At 45.8% G+C, this 19,029-nt stretch overlaps 2 protein-coding genes across 8 annotated transcripts in view; one reads left to right on the forward strand and one right to left on the reverse strand.

Annotated features, from left to right (window-relative positions):
* LOC119842502 (zinc finger protein 251-like) overlaps positions 1-19,029 on the forward strand; it is a 503,489-nt gene that overhangs the window by 338,936 nt on the left and 145,524 nt on the right. The window lies entirely within an intron of this gene.
* The window catches only part of LOC119842492 (zinc finger protein 501-like), a 35,523-nt gene continuing 19,413 nt past the window's right edge, over positions 2,920-19,029 (reverse strand). For 2 of the 7 annotated variants that reach the window (XM_043496954.1, XM_043496955.1), the window contains exons 2-3: positions 8,496-8,615; positions 2,920-4,319 (exon numbers count right to left, since the gene is read on the reverse strand). In XM_043496954.1, coding sequence (XP_043352889.1) covers positions 3,175-4,319; positions 8,496-8,615 — 1,265 coding nt within the window. In that variant the 3' untranslated portion in view covers positions 2,920-3,174. The remainder of the gene's footprint in view (positions 4,320-8,495; positions 8,616-19,029) is intronic. The other 5 variants (XM_038370725.2, XM_038370730.2, XM_038370724.2 and 2 more) reach the window with 3 other exon arrangements.

Here is a 19,029-nt window from a genome sequence, read left to right on the forward strand (position 1 = left end):
ACTGACGTTGTTTCCTGCTTTCCATTTTCTGTCCCTGGCCAATTGATTTTCTGGGAACTTTTCTCTTGTTGATTTAGCTATAGTAGCCAAAGCAATATGCTCTGTGCTTCTCTCTAGACTTTTTGTTTGCCTTTGTTTGTTCTGCTGCTTGGCCTGTACATAGGGCCCTTTGTTTTCAGTTTTTATTCAATTTAATTTTTTCCAAGATTTTATCAGTGTTATTACCACAACAAAACCAGGTGAAAATCAGTGCAAAAAACTATTAATAATTTTTCTGGGTAAATATTGGGGTTTATTTTGGTGGACAGAAAGACTGGGGAGAAAAGTATTCAGTTGATTAATGCTTTGAATTCCATTCATTAGTGTGGTTTGCTGCAGAACTAAAACAGAACTCAAAACACATCACCACCGTTGAGTTTAAGAAAACAATATATCTCTAATCCTCAAATAAGGCTTTTCATTTGAATAAACAGTTTACTGTTGTAGACTTAGAACTATTGGCCTATAAATATTTACAGATAATAATTGGGCCACACCATTTGCAGCACATACACTCAACTTCATCCCTTTCTATTTTTGTTTTTTTTAAACTTTCGAATACTTCCTTGGTTCTGAAACATATTCGGATACATATTCAGATTTTTGTTTTCTTCCCATTTTAGTATGTCAAATCTTTAACCCATTATCTGCTAACAACTTGAAATGTATACGTGGTGGGTGTGAGATTCATCAGTATGTTCAGATGTGCACACACTTTGGCCCTTGCATGCCCGCCCGTTTATTATGTGTATCTTCTAGACTAATACATAGCCTTACTTCAACAGGGAGCTTGGCACACACACACAAACTAATGTATGATCGTAATATATAAATCTCATGCCATGTATGGTATTTCCCAAATAAAACATGTTATTTTTTATATATTTGAATGATACAAAAGTAGGTTGAAAATCAGGAAAAACAATAAAAAAAACCCGGAAATTTTTCAGTAAAAATCAGTTTAAACTGAAAACACAGGGGCTTACTTATACATATTGCCCTTTCTAGTGACAGCTCCATCTTCCTTAATAACCATTCACAGCCTTTTTTGTTGTTACACCCCAGGCTAATCTGGTCTTTAATGAGAGAATCTTTTACGATTCCATAGTCACAGGACTGACTTTTTAGCTGTAAATCTTTGACAAAACTCCTCTGTTGTTTCCCCTTCATTTTGTGTTCTTATCCAGACCCATCTCTCTCTCTCATAAGTAACATGTTTTTCTAAGTGACAGGTTTCAGAGTAGCAGCCGTGTTAGTCTGTATTCGCAAAAAGAAAAGGAGTACTTGTGGCACCTTAGAGACTAACAAATTTATTAGAGCATAAGCTTTCGTGAGCTACAGCTCACTTCATCGGATGCATTTAGTGGAAAAAACAGAGGAGAGATTTATATACACACACAGAGAATATGAAACAATGGGTTTATCATACACACTGTAAGGAGAGTGATCACTTAAGATAAGCCATCACCAGCAGCAGGGGGGGGAAAGGAGGAAAACCTTTCATGGTGACAAGCAAGGTAGGCTAATTCCAGCAGTTAACAAGAATGTCAGACGTCAAGAATTATAACATTATATTATAACTTCATAACATTATAACTTCAATCTCTCTGGTCACTCAATTACAGACCTAAGAGTGGCTATCCTTCAACAAAAAAGCTTCAAAAACAGACTCCAACGAGAGACTGCTGAATTGCAATTAATTTGCAAACTGGATACAATTAACTTAGGCTTGACTAGAGACTGGGAATGGATGAGTCATTACACAAAGTAAAACTATTTCCCCATGTTATTTCTCCCCCCACCCCACCCCCCACTGTTCCTCTGATATTCTTGTTAACTGCTGGAATTAGCCTACCTTGCTTGTCACCCTGAAAGGTTTTTCTCCTTTCCCCCCCTTGCTGCTGGTGATGGCTTATCTTAAGTGATCACTCTCCTTACAGTGTGTATGATAAACCCATTGTTTCATGTTCTCTGTGTGTGTTTATAAATCTCTCCTCTGTTTTTTCCACCAAATGCATCCGATGAAGTGAGCTGTAGCTCACGAAAGCTTATGCTCTAATAAATTTGTTAGTCTCTAAGGTGCCACAAGTACTCCTTTTCTTTTTATGTTTTTCTAAGAACACAATGAGCCTCAAACATTTTCGATATTTCTGCACAATGTTCCTCTCTTTCTCCACCACCATCTCGGACTTCTGTGCCTGCCGCGGTAAGGATCAAAGCAATCTTTGGCTTGGCCTCCACTTTATTTGTCCCTGTGGCTGGCTTTCATAAGCAGCTCAAACTGCAGTTTGAATCCTTTTCAGGCATATCCAGATTTCCTCTCATTCTCGGGGCGGGTGGAGAAGTTACTTGTAAAGGCTCTGTAGCGGCCATTGCAATGTGACGTCTCTCACTGGGTCTTCCAGCATGCTGGGTGCCTTCCACTGCTGGTAACGTGGTATCTTTCTGATGAGCAGAAGTGTCAAGATCAATCCTTTATTATGGACACGATGTACAGCATGCAATGAGGTAACCAAACTGCGGACTGCTCTGTGTAGCTGCAGCCTGCAATTGTCCTGTCCTGAGCTGCTTTGTTTATTCCCTCTTGCAGGAAAGGTGCCACAGGAAAACCAGAAAGACTTCAGGAAGTGTCGCAGCTCTATACTGACTCTAACGCACAGATCCCACCAACCCCTTCTCCCCAAACTGAAACCGTCCACCCCAGAGTTGCTTACTTACAGAAATCCCAGGGGGTGCTCAACCCCTGCTGTGCCCTGCCCCACCCCACCTCTTTCTGCCCCCCTCCTCCCACCTGTTCTTGCCCCTGCTCCTCCCCCTCCAAAGCCTGCAGCACACCACAAAACAGCTGATTGCGGGAGTCGCTGGGGGGAGGGGGAGGAACCGATCGGGGGAGCACAGACGGGCTGGAGGCACTGGGGGCGGGGGGAGGCACTGACCCATAGGGCTGCCAGTGGGTGCTAAGTTCCCACTATTTTTCTTCTGTGGGTGCTCCAGCCCTGGAGTTCCCAAGGACTCGGTGCCTATGCTCCATCCCTCTTGCTCCCCTCCCAAGAGCATCCTCAAAGGAAATATGTTTATACTTTGCTTCAGGAGGGCACAGACCCATTGCCCCGCTGTGAGTGCTCCCTTTGCCTCCTATCCTGTGTGGAGTTTCTGGTGGGAAATGAGGGAGTCCTTCACCTTGTAGCTTTTCCCACAGACAGAACATCGATAGGGTGCCTCTCCCGTGTGGACTCTCTGATGTATGATAAGGGCTGAGCTCTGAGTGAAGCTTTTTCCGCACTCAGGGCAGTCATAGGGTTTCTGCCCTGTGTGGGTTCTCCGATGCCTAACGAGTCCCGAGCTCTGACTGAAGCCTTTCCCACAGTCGATGCACTTGTAGGGTTTCTCTCCTGTGTGGGTTCTCCGATGTCTAATCAGTCCTGAGCTCTGACTGAAGTTTTTCCCACACTCCGTGCATTTGAAGGGCCTCTCTCCAATGTGGATTCTCTGGTGCGAAATGAGCTCCGAGCTCTGCTTGAAGCTTTTCCCGCAGTCAGCGCATTTATAGGCTCTCTCTCCGGTGTGGTTTCTCTGGTGTACGATGAGGCTGAATCTTTGCTTGAAGCTCTTCCCACAATCGGCGCATTTATAGGGTGTCTCTCCCGTGTGGATCCTCTGGTGCGAAACCAGGTTGGTGCTCTGGGTGAAGCCTTTCCCGCAGTCATTGCATTTATAAGGGGTCTCTCCAGTGTGACTTCGGTGATGTACGATGAGGCTGAATCTTTGCTTAAAGCTTTTCCCGCAGTCGGGGCATTTATAAGGGGTCTCTCCCGTGTGGATTCGCTGATGTTTACTGAGGTCTGATCTCTGCCTGAAGCTTTTCCCACACTCAAGACATTTATAGGGTCTCTGCCCTGTGTGGATTCTCTCATGTATAATAAGATTTGATGTCTGAGTGAAGCTTTTCCCACACTCGGGGCAGTTATACGATTTCTTTTTAGTGTGGATCTTCGGCTGGATCATGGTCTCTTTACTATCCTTCAAACTGTCTCCTGGATGAATAGATTCAGCATGTCTTTTCCTTGGCTGGTTTCCCTTTTGCCTTTCTGATTTGCGTTGACTCCCACAGGCTTCTCCTTGCTTAGGTTTCTGGGAAACATTTCCCTTGGATCTTCCCAATACTGTCCTGTGTGATTCCACTTCCTCAGGACCTTCCTGCTGAAGATTCTCCTCCTTAATCTTACTCATCATCCCATCACCTGCTGGGAAAGAGAGACAATCCAGAAAGGAGTCATTCCCTGTGTCAGGGAGAAAAGGAACATCAGGAAGGGGAATGGAAACATAAGAATGGCCATATTGGGTCAGACCAAAGGTCCATCTAGCCAGTATCCTGTCTTCCAACGATGGCCAATGCCAGGTGCCCCAGAGGGAATGAACAGAACAGGTCATCATCAAGTGATCCATCCCCTGTCGCCCATTCCCAGCTTCTGGCAAACAGAGGCTAGGGACCCCATCCCTGCCCATCCTGGCTAATAGCTATTGATGGGCGCATCCTTCATGAATGTATCTAGTTCTTTTTTGAACCGTGTTATAGTCTAGGCCTTCACAATATCCCCTAGCGAAGAGTTCCACAGGTTGACTGTGCATTGTGTGAAGAAATATTTCCTTTTGTTTGCTTTAAACCTGCAACCTATTAGTTTCATTTGGTGACCCCTGGTTCTTGTGTTATGAGAAGGAGTAAATAACACTTCCTTATTTACTTTCATAGAATCATAGAATCATAGAATATCAGGGTTGGAAGGGACCCCAGAAGGTCATCTAGTCCAACCCCCTGCTCAAAGCAGGACCAAGTCCCAGTTAAATCATCCCAGCCAGGGCTTTGTCAAGCCTGACCTTAAAAACCTCTAAGGAAGGAGATTCTACCACCTCCCTAGGTAACGCATTCCAGTGTTTCACCACCCTCTTAGTGAAAAAGTTTTTCCTAATATCCAATCTAAACCTCCCCCATTGCAACTTGAGACCATTACTCCTCGTTCTGTCATCTGCTACCATTGAGAACAGTCTAGAGCCATCCTCTTTGAAACCCCCTTTCAGGTAGTTGAAAGCAGCTATCAAATCCCCCCTCATTCTTCTCTTCTGCAGACTAAACAATCCCAGCTCCCTCAGCCTCTCCTCATAAGTCATGTGCTCTAGACCCCTAATCATTTTTGTTGCCCTTCGTTGTACTCTTTCTAATTTATCCACATCCTTCCTGTAGTGTGGGGCCCAAAACTGGACACAGTACTCCAGATGAGGCCTCACCAGTGTCGAATAGAGGGGAACGATCACGTCCCTCGATCTGCTCGCTATGCCCCTACTTATACAACCCAAAATGCCATTGGCCTTCTTGGCAACAAGGGCACACTGCTGACTCATATCCAGCTTCTCGTCCACTGTCACCCCTAGGTCCTTTTCCGCAGAACTGCTGCCGAGCCATTCGGTCCCTAGTCTGTAGCGGTGCATTGGATTCTTCCATCCTAAGTGCAGGACCCTGCATTTATCCTTATTGAACCTCATTAGATTTCTTTTGGCCCAATCCTCCAATTTGTCTAGGTCCTTCTGTATCCTATCCCTCCCCTCCAGCGTATCTACCACTCCTCCCAGTTTAGTATCATCCGCAAATTTGCTGAGAGTGCAAACTTTCTCCGCATCAGTCATGATTTTATACACCTCTATCATATCCCCCCTTAGTCATCTCTTTTTCAAGCTGAAAAGTCCCAGTCTTATTAATCTCTCCTCGTATGGCAGCTGTTCCATACCCCTAATCATTTTTCTTGCCCTTTTCTGAACCTTTTCCAATTCCAATATATCTTTTTTAAGATAGGGCATTATTCAAAATGTGCTTGTACCACGGATTTATATAGAGGCAACTGATATTTTCTGTGTTATTACCTATCCCTTTCCTAAGGATTCCAAACATTCTGTTTGCTTTTTTGACTGCTGCACATTGAGTGGATGTTTTCAGAGAACTATTCACAATGACTCCAAGATCTCTCTCTTGAGTGGTAACAACTCATTTAGACCCGATCATTTTATATGTATAAGGAAAGAGGGAAAATAAATATAATAACTGCTGATTTCCCCCCAAACAAACAAACAAACCCAAGAACTTCTCCCCAGAGGCAAGGAGAAACCAATTTAATGCCATGTCGGGGGGAGGGATAGCTCAGTGGTTTGAGTATTGGCCTGCTAAACCCAGGATTGTAAATTCAATCCTTGAGGGGGCCATTTAGGGATCTGGGGCAAAAATTGGAGATTGGCCCTGCTTTGAGCAGGGGGTTGGACTAGATGACCTCCTGAAGTCCCTTCCAACCCTGATATTCTATGATTCTATGTCCTGAGTTAAAACTCTGAGGGAAGGGAGCTACTACAAGGTGTGAGGAAGGACGTGGAGGGGAATACTCAGCCTTGAGTAAATGGAACCACATGGAATAGTATCGGGAAGGACCGAAGGGAAAATTTCTCGTACTCCCAGCAGAGGAATCAGCCAAGGAAACAGTAAGGTTCAGAGGACCTTAATGCAACCATGATACAGCCACGAATCTTCACTGAAGAAAAATTATATGATCGTGTGGAGTGTGGGAAAATCTTCAGTTGGAGCTCAAGCCTTATTAGCCACCAGATGGCCTATCAGACATTGCAGTTGTAACAGAAGATCTTTCAGGACAATGATTATCCCCGAGTGGGACTTTTCATAGAGAACCCAGGCCTGATGCTTGCTCATGTGAGAGGACTGGGCCATATTGACTGTATCTGGAAGGCACAGGCCACTGAAAGAATTATGAAGGTGGACCGTAGGATAGTGTAAGTGGGAATCATCCTCCACTGTGAAGGTCAAGACCCTGGAGAAGAGAAGTGTGCTCTCTTGGGTCACCAACATCATCTATGAAAAGAACCCTCTTAGTTCCCTTTGAGTATGAAGAAATGAAGACTCCACTCATTGGCTATACCTCCCTGACCAGTCTGCTACTGTCTGAGAGAACTCTGTGGGCATCAAGAACCCCGACCAAGCTACTCCATTGCCTGATTTCAGTAACTGCAGTCATGGGAGCCAAAGATCCCAAAGAACCATGCAGCAGAACTGTGAACTCTTTTCTTGTCGTTGTAAGAGAGGGATACTTGTTAGGGTGCGAGGGTGTTTACTGAGTGAGTTTATATGTTTCTGGGAAATGGCACCATTAATAGTTCCCTAAACCCCAAGTCTGCCATCTACATCAGTGAGTGCTGCCCATGATAAAGGCATGCTACTGGGTGCTGCTATTGTTAATTGTAAGCCTGGCTCGATAATCTCCTCTGTTGTGATATCACTTGTAAAACACACACACTTTGTATGTGTGTGGGTGAGTAGGGTTAAGAAGAGTAGAATAATAGCTATCTTGGTGAGATTTAAGAAGGAAGTAGTAGCAGTCAAGCTGTGGTTAAAGAAACCAATTAGGTCTCTGTACTTCCTTAAGACAAGACAAGACAAGCTCAATTTACCACTCCTTCATGGACTCTCTCTTGGTCAAGTTCTAAAGTAAAAAAAGAAACTCCTGGCCTAAACTCACTAAACTGTGTGTCTACACTTAAAATGGTGCCACTATGGTGCTTCAGTTTAGACGTAACCTATGCTGATGGGAGAGGTTCTCCCCTCAGCATAGGTAATCCACCTCCCCAAGAGCTAGTAGCAAGGTCGACAGAAGAATTCTTTCATCAACCTAGCTCTGTTTACATTAGGATTTAGGTTTTCCCTTTGTCAACCTCAGGATTCGATTAGCTGCTGCATTAACCTGACATTATAAATTGATAATCCTAGCTAATGTCTTTGTTAACCCATCAATGTACTGAGTAAGGCCAGGTCTACATTAGAAACCTAGGGAGGTGGTGGAATCTCCATCCTTAGAGGTTTTTAAGGCCCAGCTTTACAAAGCCCTGGCTGGGATGATTTAGTTGGGGATTGGTCCTGCTTTGAGCAGGGGGTCGGACTAGATGACCTCCTGAGGTCTCTTCCAACCCTAATCTTCTATGATTCTATGATTCTTACATTGGTTTAACTATGTCGCTCAGGAGTGTGAAAAATCCACTCCCTTTTGTGACCTCACCCCCGGTGTAGACAAGACTGGAGGGTGGGAAATAAACTGAATTAACTGATGGGGAGATTAAGAATCAGGAGCTGAATCTTGCCCCCCAAATCGTTCTTCAGAAGACAGAGAGGAGGGAACCAATTTTGCCTCCACATATCGTCCGAACATTCAGAGGGAAGGGAGCTACTACCAGGTGCCACTCAGGATGGGTGGGAAGCCATGCATGAGGTCTGCCAGGAGGATACAACTCCTGCTGGGGACAATTCTGACCTGGGTAAGATGAGGCAGAGGAGCAAATGGGGCCTTTGTGGGAATTCCAGCTGTTTACATCAACAATGGATGGTTTCTGTATCACTTTAACCAGTTCCTCACCTGTGTGGGTGTTCCTCAGGGTCACACTTTCCTCAGAGTTCTGAGAGTCTGGGACCCACAGCTCTTTTCTCCGTTTCCTCCAGGAGATCATGTCGGGCTTGGGAATTGGAAAACCTGCTCCTAGGAAAGAAAACAGGCAAGATCAAGGCTTCACAGTTGTGTAGCACCTTACATTTGTCTTTGTTGAATTTCATTTTGTCTGTAGCCCAGTTCTCCAATTTATCAAGATCCCTCTGAATTTTTGCTCTGTCCTCCAAAGTATTTGCAACCCTCCCTAGCTTTGCATCATCCGCAAATTAGATCCATACGCTCTCTATTTCTACAACCAGGTCATTAATAAAAGATGTTAAATAAACAGGACCCAGGACAAATCCCTGTGGAACCCCACTTGAGACTTCCCCGCAATCGGACATCATTCTATTAATAGTTGCTCTTTGTTTGCGGGTGTTTAACCAATTATGTGTCTACTCGATCGTAGTTCTGCCAACCCCACATTTCTCCAGCTTACCTGTCAGACTGTCATGTGGGACTGTATCAAAAGCCTTGCTAAAGTCCAGGTATATTATGTACACCGCATTCCCCCCATCCACCAAACCAGTTACGTTGTCAAAGAAAGAAAGAAAGCTGGTTTGGCAGCATTTGTTCTTGGTAAATCCATGCTGGCTGCTAGTGATCACCCCTTCATCCACCACGCAAACTGAATGTTTTATACATTGCTCTAGTAGCTTCCCAGCTATTGAAGTCAGGCTGACTGGTCTATAGTTCCCTGGCTCCTCCTTTTTAATGATGGCCACTACGTTCACCCTTCTCCAGTCTTCCGGGACCTCTTCTGCCATCCATGAGTTTGCAAATATTATTGCCAGCGACTGAAATTTCTGCAGCTAATTCCTTCAGCACCCTGCGGTTAATAGCATCAGGCCCTGTTGACTTGAACAGATTCAAATTAGTCATGAGATCTCTGATGTGTTCTCTACTTATCTTGATCTGCAGCCCTTCCCCTTTATTGTCTGTGGTAACTTCGCTAGTCATCCGGTCTGTTATTTTTTGTGAGAAGATAGAAGCAAAGTAGGCATTGAGCAGCTCTGCCTTCCTATCATCTTCCGTTACCAGCTCGCCTTCTCCATTGAGCAGTGGACCCACATCGTCCATGATCTTTCTTTTCGTCTGATCTATTTGTATAATCCCTTCTTGCTGTCTCTAACATTCCTTGCCAACTGTAACTCATTCTTTGCCTTGGCTTTCCTGATTTGGTCCCTACGCACTCACGCTATTCCCATGTGTATACTTCCTTGGTGACATGCCCCTCCTTCCATTCCCAGTATGTATCCCTTTGGGGTTTTAGGTAGCTAAAAAGCTTCTTGTGCAGCCCCATTGGCCTCCTGTGGCTCTTCTTATCTTTCCTCTGCATGGGAATAGCTTGATGTTGAGTATCTAGCATTACATCTTTTAGGAACTGCCAGCCCCCTTGGACTCCTTTTCTTCCCAATTGGTCTCTCGATGGGACCTCGCCTATTATTTCTCTGAATTGGTTGAAATCCACCTTTCTGAAGTCCAGTATCTTTGATTTGTTGTTCTCATGCCCTCCTTTCCTTAGGATCTTGAATTCCATCAGATCATGATCACTTCTTCCCAAGTTCCTGACCACCTTCAGGTTTGCAACTAATTCATCCCTGTTGGTCAAAAGCAGATCCAAAAGGGATGACCCCCTAGCTGTTTCCTCAACTTTCTGAATCAGAAAGCTGTCCTGTACACATGCTAAGAAGTTTCAGGACACACTATGTTTTTCTGTATTAGTCTTCCAGTAGATATCAGGGAAGTTAAAATCCCCCATCAGTACTAACTCAAGTGTTAGCTAATCCTGTTACCTGTTTGGAAAATGCCTCATCCACTTTCTCTTCCTGATTTGGAGATCTATAATAGACCCCCCACCATAACATTGCTAATGTTCTTTTCCCTTTTTATCCTCACCCAGATACCCTCAGTTAGTTAGTTAGTACAGTGGTTCTCAACCAAGGGTATGTGCCCCTCCTGAGACCTGAGGTATGAGACCTCTTCCAGGAGGTATGAGACCTCTTCCAGAAGGTACATCAACTCATCTAGATATTTATCTAGATTTACAACAGGCTACATAAAAAGTACTAGCAAAGTCAGTACTAAAAAACTGCATACCGACAATGACTTGTTTATATTGCTCTATATCAGGGGTCGGCAACCTTTCAGAAGTGGTGGGCTGAGTCTTCATTTATTCACTTTAATTTAAGGTTTTGCATGCCAGTAATACATTTTAAAATTTTTTAGAAGGTCTCTCTCTCTAAGTCTATATATTATATAACTAAACGATTGTTGTATGTAAAGTAAACAAGGTTTTAAAAATGTTTAAGAAGTTTCATTTAAAATTAAATTAAAATGCTGATCTTATGCCGCCGGCCCACTCAGCCCGCTGCCAGCCTGGGGTTCTGTTCACCTAGGCTGACAGCAGGCTGAGCGGGGCCAGCGGCCGGGACCCCAGACTGGCAATGGGCTGAGCAGCTCAGCCTGCTACCGCTCAGCCTGCTGCCAGTCTGGGGTTCCGTCCGCCAGCTCCTGCCAGTCAGGGTCCTGGCTGCCAGCCCCGCTCAGCCTGCTGCCAGCCTGGGATCCCGGCCCTGCCCACATAGAGTGGGTACCTTCTCCCTGGTTCTAGCCCATTCTCTTCCTCTCTCGCTGCACTAAGCTGAGGGTGGGAGTGCACTGAGCACAGGGCTGGGGGTGAAGGAGCAGGGTGGGGGTTGAGGTGTAGGGTCTGGCCAGGAGCTAGAATGAGGGAGGGGGCTCAGGGTTGGGGCAGGAGGTTTGGGTGTGGAGTGCTTACCTGGGCAGCTTCCATTTGGTCTAAGGGGTGCAAGTGAGAATGTGTGGAGGGTGCAGGAGCTCCCGTTTGGTGCTCAGGGTGGGGGTAGGAATGTGGGGGATGCAAGAGTCAGGGCATGGGGTGGGGAGGGCTGGGTATGTGTGGGGGGTGCAGGAGTCAGGGCAGGGGGCTGGGGGCATGTGAGGAGGGTGTAGGAGTCAGGGCATGGGGTGTGGGGGGCTGGGTATGTGTGGGGGTGCTGGAGTTAGGGCTGGGGGTGTGAGGGTGTGCAGGGATCAGGGCAGAGGGCTGGGGGTGTGTGAGGGGGGTCCAGGGGTCAGGGCAGAGAGCTGGGTGGATGTAGGTGTGGGGGGCGCAAGGGTCAGGGCAGGGGGCTGGGGTGTGTGTGGGGGTTTAGGGGTCAGGGCAGAGGGCTGGGGGTGTGGGCTAGAGTCGTGGGGGTGCTCACAGCCCCCTGCCCTGAGCGGCTCACGGCCCCCTGCCCTGAGCGGCTCACGGCAGGGGGCTGGAGGGGATATGCCCCAAGGCCCCATCCCCACCTCTTCTCTGCCTCCTCCCCAGAGCAGTGCGGTGCTGCGGCTCCACTTCTCCCACTCCCTCGCAAGGGCCATCAGCTGATGGGTGGCAGGGAGGGAGAAGAGGAGGGGCAGGAACCCAGTATGGCAGGGGAGGGGGAGCTTGCCTGCCCTGCAGCAGCAGCTGGCAGGACCAAACTTCTTCACCCTACCCCCGTGGGGGGGAGGGGGGAGGCGGAGAAGAGCGGGCCAGAGCAGGCAGGATTTTTTAATGGCACGCTGCTGCCTGCCGGGGTCCCAGCCACAGGTTGCCGATCCCTGCTCTATATACTATACACTGTAATGTAAGTACAATATTTCCAGTGGATTTATTTTATAATTATATGGTAAAAATGAGAAAGGAAGCAATTTTTCAGTATCAGTGGGCTGTGACCCTTTTTATATTTTTATGTCTGATTCTATAAGCACATCGTTTTTAAGTAAAGGGAAACCTGGAGTATGCAAGTCAAATCAGACTCCTGCAAGGGGTACCGTAGTCTGGGAAGGTTGAGAACCACTACATTAGTATATGTCACCTATGCATATAGCTAGCTAAATACTCATACAGTCCCCTGCACTCCCATAGACTGTATATAGACCCAACATCCCTATACATATACAGCTCCTTGCACTTCTGCAGCACCTTCACATGCTCACATCTGGCAACTTGCTACTGAACAGGAAAAGAGACTGCTGGCAGAGGGGGCATGGGAGGAGCAATCCCCCAGTGCAGCATGTAGCCCCTATCCTGGATGGCTCACCCCCGGCTTTGACACAGACTCAAGGGGACTATTTCTTTTTTATACCCTTGCCTAGCCTGTCATGCCGATGTAATCTGACTGGATTGAAGCAGTGTTGATGCAGGTGCTTCTGAAAGGAGCACGGTGTGTGTGTGTGTAGGGTACATTTCTATGGCACCCACATACACACACTCCTCCCTGCCAGGGGTGTCACACATTGCAGCCTGGGATTTTTCACCTCCCTGAGCGATGTAGTTAAGCCAACTGTGCAGAGCTTGGCTGGCAGGGTCTGGGCAGCATCTGGCACAATGGGATGTCCCCAGCTTTAGTCGTTTCTGCAACAGAAATGATCAATAAAGACTCCTGCATATGCACACAGCATAGCCCACATATTGGTAGCACAGACATCATGGCCTATGGAGCCTACTGATGCACTGGGGACATCTGGTACATTTCTACAGCAAATATAGCCACGCAGCCCCTGGCACCCCTCTGCAGCACCCACATTCACATACACAGGCATCTTCTACATCTCTATGACACATATAGGCTAAGGGCAAGTGATATCTCTTTCCATGTGAGTGCAGCAAGGCACATCACCCTATGTGTCTCTATTCCTATAGCTCCTATACACCTATCTACATGAGACGCAGCAGTGTCTCCTATTTCTATAGCATGGTGGTTCTCAATTAAGGGTCTGGGGCGTGATGAGGGGCCATGAGCAGGTTTCAGGGGCTCCGCCAAGCAGGGTCAGCATTAAGACTCGCTGGGGCCCAGGACAGAAAGCCAAAGCCCCACTGCATAGGTCTGAAGCCTGGGGTCCTGAGCCCTGCTATGCAGGGCTGAAGGGGAAACCTTTGCAATGTAGCTTTGCAGGGCCTCCTGTGGCATGGGGCTCCGGGCAATCGCCCCGCTTGCTACCCCCTAACACCGGCCCTGGCTTTTACATGCAGAAAACCAGTTGTTATGGCACAGGAGGGCCGTGGAGTTTTTATAACACGTTGCGGGGGGCTCAGAAAGAGAGAGCTTGAGAACCCCGGCTCTAGCATCTAAAGACCAACACTGTGCAGCAGATACTTACTGATTCATGAGTTCACAGTTCCTCTAAAAAGCTGGGGGCGGAGGGGCCTTGAGGTTTCTGACACAGAACTAGCGCACCATATTCGCCAAGGGCTGCTACGCTCTCTATGGTCCTTACCTGGCCCCCAAAACCTAGTACCTGAACACCATGCAGCTTTAAAAAATTATTTATCCTCACAATACCCCTGAGGGACAGGAGAGTGCCGTTTTCCCCATTTTACATGTGGGGAACAGGCACAGAGCCATTAAGCTCTGGCCTAAAGTAGAGGAGTTACACTGGTATCATAATGTCAACTAGGGGGTGTGATTTTTTTACCTATATATTTACGCTGCTATAAGCGCTACCATGGATGCAGCCATACCCAAAAAAGCCCAAGTCCAGCACAGTCCAGTTAACGTCCCACACCTAACCTAGCTCCGCATGTATTCTGTAATGTAGGATGCTGCTCTCCCTGGGAATGTGCTACTCATGGTGCACTGAGCATGCTCAGTTTATCTGCTGAAGCCACTGCCCTTCACCCTGCCCTTATTCGCTGAAAGGTTCTGCAGACTGCTTTTGACAGGGGTTAAAAAGGGGCAAAGGGGACAAAATGGAGGAGGGGGGTGGCCAGAGTCTGAGCAGGGGGGTCAAGCAGCTGGAGGCAACATTAGGAGAAGGGCTAAAGGGAAAATCAGGCCTGGGGGGAAGGAGCAGGAGTTAAGCTTGGGGTGAGGCACTGGCAGAGGGTGTCAGAGGGCAAAACTTGGCACAGGCAGGGGCACAGGGGGTAACAGTTACCCCAGGGGGATTGAGACACCATTGCTTGCAAAAATGGTGGGGGTAAAGGGGCTTTTTTATTTCCCCTCTCACAGACAGCACCTCTCAGCATGGGCTTCCCAGGGCTGGGTTCTTAAAGGCACAGGCATCCCAATGCCTAGTCAATGCAGATCCTCTTTGTCTGATCTAACCTACTGAGGCTATGTCTACACTACAAAGTTCAAAGCGCTGCAGCGGGTGCCAGTCCTCCTGGTAATCCACCTCAACGAGGGGATTAGCTCCAAGCACTGGGAGCTGAGCCTGTCCAAACTAGCGCTTTAAAGCGCTCAAACTTGCTGCACTTGGGGGGGCGTGATTTTTCACACCCCTGAGGCAGCAAGTTAGAGCACTTTAACTTGCCAGTATAGATAATCCCTGAGATTTAATTCAGTGAAACATTTTACATATACCCCCTCAGAAACAAAGAATCCCTTGTCACTGTATCTGAATGCATAGCGTCTCCTAGCAGTTTCTCAAGTTGTCTTATCTGCAGCTGGGATTCCCTGAATTTTTAATTCTAATTTTTTCTTCTCATTTTTAGAGCAGATGTTTATTCTGTTGGATCATCTGACTTTCACTCTGACTGAATTTCTGGCCTAGTGTCAAAACTTTGTTTTGAGTCAATCCACCAATGGGGATTGCATTTTTGCAACTGTTATTTTGCCTCTCAGTCTAGCCCTTAGTGTTTTTCCACATGACGTTGTGTACAACTTGATTCTCAAATATTCAATGAAGGCAGTATACTATCTTCTATAACGTCTTTCTCCCTGTAAAAAAACCTATTGTAATTTTTGCAGAAAATTAGAACTGCCATCGTGGGTCGACCAATAGTCCGCCTAATCTAGTATCCTGTCTTGTGACAGTGGCCAATGCCAGATGCTTCTAAGGGAATGATCAGACCAGGCAATGACTCAGTGAACCAGCCCATTGTCCACTCCCAGCATCTGGCAGTCAAAGGACGGTTTAGGGACATGCAGAGCATGGGGCTGCATCCCTGATTATCTTGGCTAATAGCCAATGTACTTATCCTGAGGGACTGATCAAATTCTTTGTTCAACCCATTCATAGTTTTGCCTTTCAAAATATAATGAACACACATCTACAACCCCAAGATACCTTTACAACCATAAAGCACAATGGTAGATTTTCTGCCTATGAGCTTGCTTTCCAAAGGAATTAAGTATTTCACATACTGTTTATAATGCTTGTCACTACTCTCAATGTTTTGTGTGCATTCAATGTTGTTATTTTTTTGTTAATAGACTGTATGACCTACTATGCAGTGGAAAGGGACTAATAAAGATTTCTTTTTAAATGCTCAGATTTTCATTAAGGGTTTTTAATACAATAGCCGTGAAATTCCACTTGCAAAATGTTTTTTAAACAGTCCTGAAAATATAGGAATGTGGTGTTGGTTCTCTCTACTCTAAAAATGTGTTTGGTACCAAGTGTTTGTCTAATGGGTATTTTGAAGATGGCGACTAAGCATCTTGTCATTCAGCGAAAGTGTCACTTTTAAGATTTCTTGAGTAATAAACATGTCCATAAGGCTGTGACACTATCCCTAAACCATGGTGGATTTGATTTAAATCAAATTGATTTAAAACATAATTTAAATCACGAGTCAGGAAGCCTCGATTTAATCATGGTTTTCTAGATAAAAGTGCATTCTTGGTGGTTGTTATAGCCTTAATACATATTCTTCACAACTCAGGGTTAGATACACGTTTCATTTCTAGAAGGTACACACTATATATTTTTAAACAGTGATTTATTTAGAAAACTTTTAAGTGTAGTTTTACAGCTATATCAGAAAATGAATGTGTGACACTCTATATCTTGGGGGAATGTACCCCATATTCCTCATGTTCATATAATCATGATCTTACATATAAAGCATGCCTTGTAAGGTATCAAGGGAAAGGGTTAGGGTTACACACCAAACCTGTCCAAAGGAAAGTTTATTGCATACAGTTTTTACTTTCAGCTTAACCTAGAGATGTTCAAAAAATTGGGAATACAGCATAGCTTCACCAGCCCATACCATCCACAAACCAATGGATTAGCTGCAAACACAAACAAATCCATCAAAAGGTAATTTTAGGGCAGGAAAAATTACAGTATTAATAGAAAGGAGAATGCACTATGACAGAAGCTACAAATTGCTTCAAATTTTTAGTACATTGAAACTCAACTTGTCTTTTATTTCAAGTAAAAGGAATTATCCCACTGCACTAGGATGGCCTCTTTACGCCTTTTCGATTGCATACAATTTCTCTCAGTAAAGACAATCCTTTCCCCTTCCCCCACAAATAATCCATCACCATTTTTTACAGAACATTGTGCAAGTTGGTTGATGACAGTGCAACTAATTGGGATGAATTTCTTGGTGACGTATTTTCTTTGAGAACCAAACACGACAAGCAAATTGTTACCCTATCGACTACTGTATGGCTTTGAGGCCAGATTCCCAGACCAAGTCTCAGACAACTACACTGTAAGTGTCCTTCAGCTTTCAGGTGCATATGTTATTCTGCGATTGTTCATTTTACAAACAGAAGTCCTTCTCCATTCGTTTCCAAAGCCAACAGATTTCGAGAAACTCGATGAAGAATACTACAAAGAGTACATCATGAAAATTGAAGCTAGATGTGATGCTGAAACTATTAGTAATATTTCAAAAGCACAAGAAAAGCAATAAATACAGTATGCCAAAACTAAAATTCATAAACATGAGGAAATAACATTCAAGGTTGGTGAGACTGTCATGCTACTGAATGCGAGAAGGAAAACAAGAAAGGGAGGGAAGCTTCAACCTTGAAGAAAGTCAAGAAAAGTGTGGGCCCTTTACTGAATGAGGGAGGCAACCTAGTGACAGAGGATGTGGAAAAAGCTAATGTACTCAATGCTTTTTTTGCCTCTGTCTTCATGAACAAGGTCAGCTCCCAGACTGCTACACTGGGCGGCACAGCATGGGGAGCAGGTGACCAGCCCTCTGTGGAGAAAGAAGTGGTTCGGGACTATTTAGAAAAGCTGGACGAGCACAAGTCCATGGGGCCGGATGCGCTGCATCCGAGAGTGCTAAAGGAGTTGGCGGATGTGATTGCAGAACCATTGGCCATTATCTTTGAAAACTCATGGCGATCGGGGGAAGTCCCGGATGACTGGAAAAAAGGCTAATGTAGTGCCCACCTTTAAAAAAGGGAAAGAGGAGGATCTGAGGAACTACAGGCCAGTCAGCCTCACCTCAGTCCCTGGAAAAATCATGGAGCAGGTCCGCAAGGAATCAATTCTGAAGCACTTAGAGGAGAGGAAAGTGATCAGGAACAGTCAGCATGGATTCACCAAGGGCAAGTCATGCCTGACTAATCTAATTGCCTTCTATGATGAGATAATTGGCTTTGTGGATGAGGGGAAAGCAGTGGACGTGTTGTTCCTTGACTTTAGCAAAGCTTTTGACACGGTCTCCCACAGTATTCTTGCCAGCAAATTAAAGAAGTATGGGCTGGATGAATGGACTATAAGGTGGATAGAAAGTTGGCTAGATTGTCGGGCTCAATGGGTAGTGATCAATGGCTCCATGTCTAGTTGGCAGCTGGTATCAAATGGAGTGCCCCAAGGGTTGGTCCTCGGGCCGGTTTTGTTCAATATCTTCATAAATGATCTGGAGGATGGTGTGGATTGCACCCTCAGCAAGTTTGCAGGTGACACTAAACTGGGAGGAGAGGTAGATACGCTGGAGGGTAGGGATAGGATACAGAGGGACCTAGACAAATTAGAGGATTGGGTCAAAAGAAATCTGATGAGGTTCAACAAGGACAAGTGCAGAGTCCTGCACTTAGGATGGAAGAATCCCATGCACCGCTACAGACTAGGGACCGAATGGCTCGGCAGCAGTTCTGCAGAAAAGGACCTAGGGGTTACAATGGACAAGAAGCTGGATATGAGTCAACAGTGTGCTCTTGTTGCCAAGAAGGCCAATGGCATTTGGGGATGTATAAGTAGGGGCATTGCCAGCAGATCGAGGGACGTGATCATTCCCCTCTATTCGACATTGGAGAGGCCTCATCTGGAGTATTGTGTCCAGTTTTGGGCCCCACACTACAAGAAGGATGTGGAAAAATTGGAAAGAGTCCAGCGGAGGGCAATAAAAATGATTAGGGGACTGGAACACATGACTTATGAGGAGAGGCTGAGGGAACTGGCATTGTTTAGTCTGCGGAAGAGAAGAATGAGGGGGGATTTGATAGCTGCTTTCAACTACTTGAAAGAGGGTTCCAAAGAGGATGGATCTAGACTGTTCTCAGTGGTAGCAGATGACAGAACAAGGAATAATGGTCTCAAGTTGCAGTGGGGGAGGTTTAGGTTGGATATTAGGAAAAACTTTTTCACTAGGAGGGTGGTGAAACACTGGAATGCATTACCTAGGGAGGTGGTGGAATCTCCTTCCTTAGAAGTTTTTAAGGTCAGGCTTGACAAAGCCCTGGCTGGGATGATTTAGTTGGGGACTGGT

The sequence above is a fragment of the Dermochelys coriacea genome, chromosome 14, assembly GCF_009764565.3.
Source record: "Dermochelys coriacea isolate rDerCor1 chromosome 14, rDerCor1.pri.v4, whole genome shotgun sequence".
NCBI lineage: Eukaryota > Metazoa > Chordata > Testudines > Dermochelyidae > Dermochelys > Dermochelys coriacea.